The following is a 12,667-nucleotide window of genomic DNA, read 5'->3' on the forward strand; positions in this document are numbered from 1 at the left end:
AAAAAAAAAAAAAAAATGACATACAAAAATTATACAAAGCTACTAATGTTTTTTCTCCTTTGTTTTTATTTCATTTTTTATACAAAATCAAAAAAAAAAAATTCAAATTGTTTTAATAGGAATGCAGTTTATCAGTTTGGAATCGCACTGCCACTGATCATGCCAGTACAACACGTATTCGTGATACGCTGCGTAGGATATTAAATATACCTGTTAGCGTGCCAATGGAGTATAAGATACACTGTGATAGCCTTAAATATGTAGCAATGTAAGTATAGGTTGTTTTCAAATAAATCATTTTTATATATAATTCAAAATTTGTTATTCAAATCCGTCTACTTTTTCTCGCAATTAATTGTATAAAGCTAATGTATTTAAATTATTTACATAGTATGTGTTTTTACTTTTTTTTTTTTACTTGCAGTAGTAAAGGCCCCTTGAAAAGCTGAAAATCAATGAATTCGCATTAAAAAGAAAACAAAAGCCTATAAAACAATATCAACGGATAATAAACAAGAGAAAAGAAGAAAGTGAGAGAAAAAGTGGGAGAAAACACCGAGCAATCACAACACAAACAACATATAAAGGCATAAACTCAACATTACAATGTGTGCATATGAAGACATTGTATATAAAAAAGAAATGAAAAAAAAAAAAGAAGGAAATCCCGAGACACAACAACAACTTACAGATTGTGAATAACTCTACATTTAGTAATTTCTCCTCCTATAGCAACAATAACAACAAACAAGTAAAAACAAAAATTACACATGCAACCAAAATACCTAAAAAAAAACAAAAATGAAAAAAACAATTAAAAAACAATTTAAAACAAATTTAAGTGGAAGGAAACCCAACATTAGACAGACACATTGTATGGAAAAATTGTTTTTTTTTTTTTTTTTTTTTTTTTTATATACTCACCTCAAAAAGATAACAAAATACGAATTTGCACCACATTCGCTGAAACACTTTTGATGACCGACTCACTTGAACTCCTCCTTGAAGACCCGCACATCATAAAATGTCTCATTAAAAGAAGGCTTTAAGTAAAAAGTACGTATTTTTTTATGTGTAATTTGTTAATTATTTATTACCCGCCATAGTTGTAATAAATTCATAAGCTAAAAACATTCAATAACATTCGAAAAATTATATCCGATACTACAGTTGATGAGGTATTTACAAAATTAATTTCATTTGAAGTTTCTCTTTTTTTTTTTTTTTTTTTTTTTTAATTTTTAATATGTAGAAAAAGTGAAATTTGTTTTCTTTTATGTTCCGATTTCTTTTTTTTTTTTTTTGTACTTCTATGCCCTTGTAGTTAAGAAAAAATATATATACATACGTATTATCCTTGTGTTCTGTCGTCTGCTTGATTAAGTTTTTCTTCTTTTTTTTGGCTTTTTGTTTTCCCATGAAAAAAGAAAAAAACACAACAATGAAAAAAGTAAAAAATATATATGAAAAAATTCATAACTTAAAAAAAAAATGCTCCTTGTTTGAATTTCCTTAACGATATTGAGCGAAGATAAGTAAGTATATTACTTTTTGAAATCTTTTTTACTCGTAATCCTTACAGCAAACATGATAATGTTCATGAAACCCGCAGCGTTAATACAAACACATTTCACTTCCATAGAAGATGCATTGTTTTAACACTAAATGTCTGCAACCAGAGAAGAAAGCCTTAAACGATAACATTTTTTGTTTCATCACATAGAGCTATAGATACGACATTCAACATAGAAAATTTAACAAGGGGGTTGCTGTTGAGGAACCTAAGGTGACACGGTAGAGAAAAACGAAAATGTCGCAAAATCCGTAACAGTAATTAGTCATAAAAAAAAAAACATTTTCCAAATTAAAAATAAAAAACCTTTCCTCTCTCTTTCTAGTAAAATTACGAAAAATAAATTCTAGTAGAGCCAGAGTTCACATAGAGCAAGTGTTTGAAGGGTTTATGGAAGCAGGAAAAATAAGTAAATGACCCGAAAAGTAAAATTTTCAATTGCAACAATAACCTAATTATTATCGAGATATATCGTCCTTTTCTTGGATGAATCATTTATCCAAACCGAATCTAAATATGTTGAAATTTTTATATAAAATTCGATTGTAATATATGAGGCGGCCTTTTTTTGCTTTAAACATCTGCAGATAATTTACTTGAAAATCATATTTAAAGTTATATTTAATAGGTCAGATTTATTTTCGAAATTTTGTGCTTTTTTTATTATTATTAAGAATTTGCAAAAAGCCGCGTTTAAATCGATGCGTTCGTTTTCATGTTATAAACAAAAGAAAATAAGCACGTTTCTCCATAATGCAAACGAACATCGACAACAAACAACTACGACGTGAAAAAATAATTCTTCATTCAAATAAAATCGAAGCATCAAGCCAACAGAATCGAACGGAAAGCGAATATTTGCATATACTGTAAACATCTTTGACACACCCCTTTCTATCATAATTCCTTTAACATCTGCTTTTATATGCATTTTGTTACTATACAAAAGAATTTGCGTTATTGCATACTATCAAAGCATTATTCATATACATAACATTGCTTTGATCTTATTCTCACATTGTTGTTTTTGTATAAAAACGAAAACATTCTTACCATCCCCTCGCTTAATACTACTACTACTACTACTACCGCTTACACACATGTTTCACTATGCTACTCATTTGCAACTGTTCTCCGTTTGTAATTATTAAAAGTTCTCTCTCACGCTCTCTTTAACATTGCGTTGAATAGCTTTCTGTGTGCAAACAAATACAAACCGACTTCTCAATTGTAAACAAATACAGACGCTTACTCTCAGATGTTACCAAATTATTTTTGAATTACTCTCAGATGTTATCGAATTCAGACTGACTTTTTAAATTTTTCTCCATTGTAAAGAAATACAAACTGACTTGTACAATTATTCTCAATTGTAAGCAAATACAGACGCTTATCGAGAGTCATAACAAACCTGTGTGTGTATATAAGCACATGTTTTTATACTACGCAATAACGCAATTAAAGAAGAAGATGAGAAGGGGCGTTTCCTATTTTATTCTCAAAGCACACAAAAATAATGTGAGAAAATGATCAGAAAAATCTTCTTGCTATTTGATTTTGTTGGCCTGGTGCTTGGATTTTATTTGAAAGAAGATTTATTTTTTCTATGTCGTAGTTGTTGGCGTTGTTTGTTTGCATTATAGAGAGAAACGTGCTTATTTTCTTTCGTTTATAACATGAAAAGGAATGCATCGATTTAATTGCGGTTTTTTGCAAATTAATAACAATAATTTGGAGATTTTAATTGCAATAATATTTGAAAATTAGTCCTGCTCTTTAGACCTACTTTTTGCACGTTTCAAATTTGATTTTTAATGAAAACTAAAATGTAACAAAAAATTGATATATTTAATTATTTGAATAATAATTTGTTAACTCAAGGTATTTATTGTAACCGTTGCATTTTACCTTTTCTTACAAAACCATGAAACTAATAATATAGACAAATATTTTCTCCAACTATTAAAATGTTTCCTTTTTATTTTTTACTTCTTATTTACTTAGCCAAAAAATTTTATAAAATTTGTCTTAAAAATACATGAATTTAATTATGGGATGTCTTTCCATATATTGTTGTATAAGTGCCACAATAAACAATAAAACTATAATCCACGATAATTAATTACATAATAATAATTGCGTGTAATGGGGGGGAGCAATTCCAACGAAATGAAAAGATTAACGATAATATACATTCAATATCTGTCCTCGAATTCAGTTAAATCGAATAGGTAAACATTTGAAACCAAGCAATCGCCCTCCTGTGAAAAAGACATATTTCATTTAAAAATGTAAACTATTTATTTATATTCGGTAGCTTACACCAGGTGTAATGCCGACTAAGGCATCGGCATGTCCATAAAATTCTTCTTTCAATGAAATAACAATTGTTTGTAAATTTGTAGTGTGATCCCGTATGTATGACGCCACTTTACCAATATTAGTATTGTCAAGGGCAGCATCAATTTCATCAAGTACGAAGAAAGGTGCAGGCTGATAACTGTAAATAAGAAGAAATGCATATAAAGTTTTGGTAATTACGAAGCAATCCGTTAATAAAGAACGAGGGCCTGTATATATATATTATGGACGAATTCCATTTCCAAATTTGATTTATCTATCGATATACGACGATCTAATTTAAATCAACTACATATGGGCATAGAAAATTCAATAGGCCCATCATAAATTATTTACGATACCTTTTGGCATCGCGGAGTTGTTACAACCAGAAGGACAAATTTAGCCCTCGTCCATCCATTTGTTAAAAGAAAGCTATCGTACCTATGTATTGAAAACAATAAAGCCAGAGCAGCTATTGTTTTTTCCCCTCCGCTCAAATTGCTCATGGGTTGAAAACGTTTACCAGGTGCGACACAGTTATAATTAATGCCATCCAAATAAGGCTCTTCTGGATTATCCGGGCTCAAATACGCTTGAGCAGCTTCGTTGCGAGCTAACTTCTTATAGATACCATCTATAGCCTCTAAGATGTGATTGCAACACATTGTAAACTTTTCAATACGATCGGATTTCACTTTCTCAAAGGCAGCTTTAGCTTTTTTCGCTTTACGTCGTGCATTTTCAAATTCTTCGTTAGTCGATTGTACTTTTTCAGTAACACGATCAAGTTTTTGCATAGCTTTCATATTCGGTGTTTGTATGCGCTCCAGAACTTCTAGTTTATTTTGTAGCTCCTTTTGAAGTTGCTCGTTCGTCTTTTTGAATGCAGAGTCATCTTTTAGCTTGCACAAATCACGAGGCAAATTCTGATAATCAACTTCAATACTTTGAAAGCAATGCGGCATAAGAGAAATAATTACATTAATATAGAAAATCAATTATATTCGACTTGATCGAATGTTGTAATATCTACCACTAAGAGGGTATTTTTTTTTTGGGAACAACAAACAACAAACATATTTTAAATTCGAATTTCTGTCAATAGAGACAGATATTGTTATTATTATTCCATCAAGATTTTGTGTGGTCTTCGGGCAAAGATTTTGGGAGTCATACCAAATGTAATTTCGAAACATAATTAAGCAGACAGACATGTCTTTTTATAACATTTGATTATATGCAACTTTCGATGCGTATTCAGGTGCGTCGGAGATTCGATGGTGTGCCCTACGAAATTTTATTCTATAAACAGTCGAAGATACTGGCTAAACTTATTATTATGCCCTCTTGTGGTAGACAGGTATAGAAATAAATGCAAAAGTAGAATTATTATACCGGTTTTCCCTTTCAAGTATTAAAGAAGTTGAGTTTGAATTTGTACCACTCTCTGAGTCGCCTTGACGCACGGCGTCGTCTAAAGACCCTTTAAGCAAAGGCACCGCAATGCAATCCATCTGTTTTTTTTTTTTTTTTCGTTTTGTTTAATTATTATCTCAAATGTTCAAGTCATTAACGAAGATCCTTACCAACCTTGGCCTGCATAAGTATATTGTGGCGTTCATTCTTTTTCGCTTCAATTTTGGCTTCAATTGACGACAGTTGTGATCCCATATTATGTACTTCTTTGGCTAAATTAGCCACTTCTCTGCGTGCCTTTGATATTTCTTCCTCCATATCATCGACAGCTTGCTTCTTCGCATTCTTCTCTTGCTTATATTGTTCCATTCTCTCCTTATCCACATCTATTTCTTTAAGGTAACGTTTCTCGGCAGCTCTTAAACCCTCTAGAGCATCTTCTTCGTCTTGAACGCTGCGTTCCCAACGCTCGACATTTTCTAAACAAAAATTTTACGATAAGCAAAAACACGTTTAAAATATGATTATCGTATATATGGAAACATACTTTTTGTATCTTTCTGCTTTTCAAAGTCTAACTGTGTATTGATGGCATCTATCTGCTGTTCGAATTCAGCGCGTTTACGGGCTCGCTCCTGCTGCATGATTAATTCCCGTTCTTCATATTGGCGGATATTCTTAACACCCAAACGCTTGCAAAAATTAGCAAACACTTGATCTTCCACGTTATTCATATTTTCTTTGATTGTCTGTATGTTTTGATCGCGGTTTTGCATACGTCTTTCAATTTCACCAATTTTAGGCTGAAAAATTGAACAATATTGTGATTAGAAGAGAAAATCATTAAACACAGAGAACTTACACCAAACTCGTCCAATTGACTTTGTACTTGCTGAAGCTGAGTATCGAATTGTTCTATCGATTTTCTAGATGATTCGGAATCGACCATACTGTATTTTAACCGATTCTCCAAACCCTAAAATATCCAAGTATAGTATTTAAAGTAAAGGTTTAGCATAAAGGGATCAGATAATTATAGTCTGAGTTGTTTTTTTGATTGTTTAACTAGAATTATTTGCCAATAAATAGAGAAAGTATTTTGCTGATTGTGTGTCTTTGCTCCAAATGGGTTTCTGTAAAATACGAATACAAAATCCTAACGCAATATTAGCTCTCAGCTTTGAGCCGTAGCTTTCCGACCATCTCATTCCGGATCATGCTAATTTCCATTGACGCGTTGCAGTCATGCTTCAGTTTTGAATCTCAACTTTTCCTATTGTGATATTATTAGTTGAGCACTAGACTTAAAAATTCAAAATCTCTCATTCTGATTATTATAAGCGGAATGACAAACTAACATATCCCCATCATTTAGAAGTAGATGGTGGAAAACTATACGATTTCCCATAGTCTCACCTTTATTTGTGATTCAACAGTAGCCAATTCGCTTTGCTTGCGAGATTTCTTGACCAATTCCTTTAGTTCTTCGTTTAAACGTTCTTTTTGCATTTTTAGCTGAGCCATATGTTTCTCATCCCAACGTTTAGCTTTGCGAGCCAAATCATGACTGCCACCAGAAATGAGGCCAGATTTTTGATAGAATGTACCATCCAAAGCCAAAGCATCATAACGCGAACGATCCAATTCGTAAGCAACTTTCATAGCATCCTCTGGAGTTTCACAAACCAAGGCATTGCCGGTGGCGAATAGGACAGCCCGTTCAATTTCTTTCGGCTCAAATTTCAATACATCGTACACCAGTTTGACATTCCGAGGTTCGGTGATATTTCTAAAATTTTAATTTAATTTTTTAATATATACTTTATTCAAATACTTAAAATATAAGAAAATACCGTAAACGTTCTTTTAAGGGTTTAACTTGTAAGTAATCCAAAGGTAGAAAGGTTTCCACCTCAAGCATTTGTTCCTTCAGTATCTGTAAGAAAATACCATTTGAAATAAATTTACTTCAGAAAGGTTATTGAATGCAAATGGCAACAAAACAATTGTTAATAATTTATATGGAAAAAAATAAATATGTTAAGCAAATTTTTTAATTAAAACCATACAGTGCACTCTTATTAGAGCTGTAGAATGCGATGCATTCAACATCAGGCTTATAACAGGAAAAATATTATAGCTTATAACTTTCAGCAGATTTTGAGCGAAAATTTATTACAAACGCATATTGGGGCCTCCCTTTATAAGAGGTCGTGGTAGCGGAATTTTCACAACTAATAGGATATTTGGGAAGTTTTATATTTTGGTTGGAAGAGTTGGGTATTAAGAATTCGATTCTGATCTCTTATCAAGCAATGATAGAGGCAGGACTGGGGCCGTTTAATGTGACTTATGATTACTAAAAAATTGTTTGTTAACGTAGTGGATGCCAAAGGTTGTTCTTAAGCGAACTTCCAATTAGGTTTACTTTCTTCACTTAATTGATAGCAATTCTACTTATTACATTGATAAGATAGCGTTTTAATGCAACGCTTTGTTAATTCGTGACTGTCATTGCTGCTTGTTGAAGCTATTTGTCTTTCCCATATTATGTCCGTCATATCAGATTTTCCCTTTTGGAACTACGCACTATGCACTGTCGTCGACATAATGAACGATGTATTCACTGCGCAAGTATCTCCAAGAACTATGTACTAAGCATTCTTATAATATACTAATAATAATGTGCATGCTAATCAAATATCTTACAATAAATAAAATTAAAATACTAGAAATCTTATAACTTACTTGTATACATTGTCGAGCTGTTTTCTCCGTGTCGACTATAATAGCTTCCATGAATTTGCCCAAAACTTTCGTGACGGCCACATTATAACGTTTGTGTGTAGGCTGACACATATTTATCATACGATCGTACTAAAATATATAAAACGCAAAATTTTTTTCATTTATAATAAATTAATTTGAAGTAATTTGCTCACCACACCGGGCACTTGTTTTTTAAACAATTCCACTACTTCTTGTTTCTTTTTACGTCTTGCATCCTCATGTTTATCGCTTTTAGCATCGCCTAGTTGATCGCGAACATTTTCTAATTCTCTTTGAATTTCAGCGATTTTCTCTTTCGAACTGCCGACATCGCGTTTTAATTCGTCTTTGATGCGATTCTGTTCCTCTAAAGCTGCCTTAGATGAATTAATGTGGTCCATAAGTTTGTCACGTCGCTTAACAGCCTCTTCACGCTGTAGAGTCAATTTCTTAAGAGCTTCTTCAACTGAGGCACGACGGTTGGTTTCCCCATCTAACATATCTTGGTCTGATTTTTGCTCACGATTTACTGAATCTAATTCTGAACGATAACGAGTAGCTGTCGCTTCTGCTTGCTGCTTAAGTTGATCATATTCTTGGACAAGCCCCTCTTCCATATGTACACTTTTGCCACGTCGATGAGACTCATTCTCAATTTCGTCTTCAAAACGTTTCTTCATTTGCTCAACCTCCTGCAATTGTTTTTCCAATTTACGTATATCCTGCTGATGAGCATTGTCCGCCTCCCGAGCGGTTTCCAGCGTCTTCTGCAGAGAACTTAATTTCTTCTGACAGTGAGCCACTTTTTCTTTAGCCTTTATATAAAGCGGGTGCTTTTTGTTCATTTGAGTTTCAAATTCTCGTATTTCTTGATCGACTTTTGCCAATTCGCGATTCAGCGTCCCAGCTTCCTTTTTCTTCTCACGTAATACATCGTCGGCTTGTTCTTTGCGCATTTCTACTTTTTTGATTTCCTTCTGTTTACTTTCAAGATCTACATTCAGTTTTTGTATATCTTTTTCCACATGATAGAGCCTAAAGAGTTGATATTCAATTTGCTTCTCAGTCTGCGAATCGGAAAAAATGAAAATATACAATAATAATTATATATAAGATAATTCAATTAAAGACTGACATATTCCTTTTTCAAGCGGGTATAACGTTCGGCTTCCATTTTTTTGTATTTGGCTTCTTTCCTTTCAGCTGCTATACCTTTCTTTTTTTGATAAGTGAATTGAGTTTCCTCCTCAGCCAGTATCATTTCATGTTTCAATCGATTGTATTCCTCTTTTAGCAAACCCGAGCTATACATTAATTATTAATTAATTAATAGTCAACACCATCACTGGAGTAAATTTAAAATATATTCATAGTTACCCGCTAATTTCTTCGAACAATGCCGTCCTCTCTTTTGGTGTTTTCATTGCAATGTTCTCGACGGCTCCTTGGAATACAAGAAAATTTTTTGCTTTAACGTTAATTCCTAGTTTCTCAAGTTTTGCTAGATAGACGCTGCTAGAAACAGGCTCTTCATTTATTCGATATTCTGAAGAGCCGCCAATAACGGCTCGCTTAAAGTCCCTATGACGATCGCCATTAATGATGAATTTCGCAATCACGTAACAACTACGGGCAACTGGCTTTCCAATTGACGAACCATGAATTAAATCATTTAAGCGCTTCACGCGTAAACTGGATGTTTTTTCGCCCATCACAAAACTTATGGCATCCATAAAATTTGACTTTCCCGAACCATTGGGTCCAATCACGGCCGTAAATTGTTTCAGAGGACCAACGACAACGCGGCCTTGGTAGGATTTAAAATTATCCATTTCAATGTATTGTAAGAAAGCCTGCTCTTCTTCAAATTGCGCTGACGTTGTTTGTGGCGGTGGTTGCGGAACTTGCACTGTTTCCACTTCTGCAGGCTGTTGTTCCATCGCAACAACTTCTACATTTTCTTCGTGGGTCATTTGACACTTTCAAATTTATACTTCTATTGCTGTTTTTTATTTCTTTAATATGGAAAACTGTAAATATTTTGCAAAAAAAATAACAATGAACGAGCGTCTTAGTGCTGTCAAAATATATCAAATAATTGTAAATGACTACTCGATAACTAGTACTTATCGATACAACTAATGTTTGCTAAATTGTTAATCACCCTGTTATTGAATTATTTCGAATTACAGGGTTGCAAATATTTAAGGGAAATGTTAACGCACAATAATGCCACTTTTATGCGGGAAATTCTTGAGCATCCAATTAATAACAAGCGTAAAAGAATTGGTCGCAAAAATCTAACCGCACGTCCCAAATTATTTGGAGGCTCTTTAGAAGAGTATTTAGAATCAACTGGGGAAGAGATACCGTTAATATTAAGAAGCTGTATACGCGTTATAAGTCTATATGGTCTACATCATCAAGGAATATTCCGAGTGTCGGGATCTCAAGTTGAAATAAGTAACTTTAAAGAGGCCTTTGAGCGTGCATCCTGAAGCTCGTCAAATTCGTCAACTTGTATCTGCATGTTACAACCTATAAATACAATCGAAATGGAAATATAAAATATATGCATAAAACACATTGAAATTGTCGAAATCAATGGAACAAGGGAAATAATGTAGGCGACGGGAAACCTGTTTCACTTAATAACAGAAAACTTTGCTCAATCAAAGCAATTGATTATACTAATCTTAATGTTTCTTCGAAGCTCATCATTTTTGAGATTTTCTGCCTCCATAATTATTAACTTCATCGAATTTCTTAGGAAAGATATCATTAAGCCAGTCCCCTAAGTCTAGAAAAGCATCTTTGAAAATCGTAACAAACGTAAACAGAAAAAGCTAAGGTTCTATGTCTGCAATCTGCAAAAATGCCTTTTACTTTTTATAGCCAAATTGGTGAAGACAATTGCAATTCTGCTCGAGCTCCGTTTCAGATATATGACGATAAATATGTAATAAAATACTTTCTTCGATTGGCATTAAAACATTACATGTGTATTTAAGATATATGATTGCAATTGTTTTCCGTAGGCGATGTTATATATATGTAACACAAATTTAATAATAACAGTAATAATATTGAAAATCAATTATTTTCATAGCAATGAAATACACATCTCAAATTTTTGATGTTCTCATTTCCATATATTAAATTCCAAAAAAATAGTGTAAAATTTTCTTACCATAAATCCTTCCGTCTTATAACGAAAGGCGATTCTTCATTTAAAAAAACAACGTCTATCGCCTTAATCTTCATCAAGGAATTTACTCGCAAACTAAAAAAATTTACGGTTTTCTTTTGATTTTGTAAAAAGTATTTCTGTGATTTCTTTTTGTAAAATTTGTAAAAGGTAAAGTTAAAAGTTTAAGTCATGTAACCATTGAAAATCGTATTCTATATCATTAATTGTATCATCAGTGCAGTTCTTCGATTTTTTCCTTTTTTTTGGTGTGACTTCTAATCCTTCTGCTATCCGATCTTCATCGTAAGTTTTATTTTTCTTCTTTTTCTTCTTCTTTCCTTTCGTCTCGCTTACGAATTCGACTTCTTTCTCACTCTCATTCCCACTATTTTTAATTTGTGTTAAGTTCTTTGAACGTGTAGAACTCTTTTTAAGCAATGAATCTTTCAAGACTTCAGCAGATTGTTTATCTGCTTTTCTTGAACGGCGAATTACGGAAGTGTCGACATTACCTATGTCTTCGTATTGTGATCCCAATAATGGATGCCTAATATTTATATTGCGCGGCATAGCCACTTTCCTCTTAGTAGGGCAGTGTTGGGCAAATTCTTCCTCACTGATAGGTTTATTAGCTTTAAGACGCTCACGTACAATTATACTGCCTCGAACTGGTAATATTCGCAAGGAATATTTGCTTTTACGACTGTCGAAATAGGCGAAAGCTTCCTTCTTCGGCTCGTCTGTGAATTCCATGCAAACGGACTCCAAGTTACCAAAATTTGTGCGTCCTGGCATTTTCATCATTTGCGATTCTAATTCTTTTATATTTAAACCCTTCGGACATTGCATTAACCACACTTCATCTTCTGCTAAATCAATTTCATTAATATTGCCGACAGCTTCGGCGGCATGGCCGATATCACTTTCTTCGAAATTGTCATTATTTGCTAAAAACAACTCTTTGAGAGCTGTAGGCGAACACTCTTCTGACATTGTTAACATATATTTATCGATTGACTACAATTTTAAAAATATAGGCCTTCTATTAATTATTTACACATTTTATGTTTACATACACGTGCACTTCCATTCTTGTGGTTTCTAAACTAATTCGTGTTTCATTTTCTTTGCATTTCTGAATAGAAATGCATTCAGTTATTAATATTTAATGACTTCAGAGTTGTAATATTAGTTTAGAAAAAATTTGTGATTTAATAATAATTTTATAAATTAATTTATAAATTTTTCTATAATTTTTTAATTCAGTTTAAGTGTAATTATCACGAATACTTTTTCTTTGCTATCTTTTTCTACTATTATCGCATATTTAACATTCTATTAAATACTAATTTAGCAACGCTGTTAGGGAAAAAGAA

The 12,667-nt window shown here is 32.7% G+C and overlaps 3 protein-coding genes across 5 annotated transcripts in view; 1 reads left to right on the plus strand and 2 right to left on the minus strand.

Moving 5' to 3' along the window:
- The window catches only part of LOC119638436 (eukaryotic translation initiation factor 4E type 2), a 95,109-nt gene extending 94,434 nt beyond the window's left edge, over nucleotides 1-675 (plus strand). Inside the window, exons 4-5 of one of the 2 annotated variants that reach the window (XM_038035209.1) lie at nucleotides 120-268; nucleotides 425-675. In XM_038035209.1, coding sequence (XP_037891137.1) covers nucleotides 120-268; nucleotides 425-449 — 174 coding nt within the window. In that variant the 3' untranslated portion in view covers nucleotides 450-675. The remainder of the gene's footprint in view (nucleotides 1-119; nucleotides 269-424) is intronic. The other variant, XM_038035210.1, reaches the window with a different exon arrangement.
- A 2,931-nt stretch (nucleotides 676-3,606) lies between these two features.
- On the minus strand, nucleotides 3,607-11,356 carry LOC119638447 (structural maintenance of chromosomes protein 1A). Of its 2 annotated transcripts, XM_038035222.1 has the most exons (14): nucleotides 11,292-11,356; nucleotides 9,479-10,131; nucleotides 9,237-9,405; nucleotides 8,275-9,168; nucleotides 8,081-8,209; nucleotides 7,186-7,268; nucleotides 6,749-7,121; nucleotides 6,195-6,308; nucleotides 5,880-6,135; nucleotides 5,507-5,811; nucleotides 5,312-5,430; nucleotides 4,358-4,861; nucleotides 3,896-4,073; nucleotides 3,607-3,834 (listed from the first exon to the last, which is right to left on the minus strand). In XM_038035222.1, exons 2-14 carry the CDS (start codon nucleotides 10,072-10,074, stop codon nucleotides 3,769-3,771), a joined length of 3,786 nt encoding a protein of 1,261 aa, XP_037891150.1. In that variant the 5' UTR covers nucleotides 10,075-10,131; nucleotides 11,292-11,356; the 3' UTR covers nucleotides 3,607-3,768. The 2 variants fall into 2 exon arrangements, with proteins under 2 accessions (XP_037891150.1, XP_037891149.1); XM_038035221.1 differs by lacking the exon at nucleotides 11,292-11,356 and having other exon boundaries at nucleotides 9,479-10,177.
- Nucleotides 11,357-11,403: 47 nt separating this feature from the next.
- Nucleotides 11,404-12,403, minus strand: LOC119638448. Its single transcript, XM_038035223.1, has one exon. It carries the CDS (start codon nucleotides 12,291-12,293, stop codon nucleotides 11,466-11,468), a length of 828 nt encoding a protein of 275 aa, XP_037891151.1. The 5' UTR covers nucleotides 12,294-12,403; the 3' UTR covers nucleotides 11,404-11,465.
- Nucleotides 12,404-12,667: the final 264 nt, after the last annotated feature.

Source organism: Glossina fuscipes, unplaced genomic scaffold (assembly GCF_014805625.2).
Source record: "Glossina fuscipes isolate IAEA_lab_2018 unplaced genomic scaffold, Yale_Gfus_2 89, whole genome shotgun sequence".
NCBI lineage: Eukaryota > Metazoa > Arthropoda > Insecta > Diptera > Glossinidae > Glossina > Glossina fuscipes.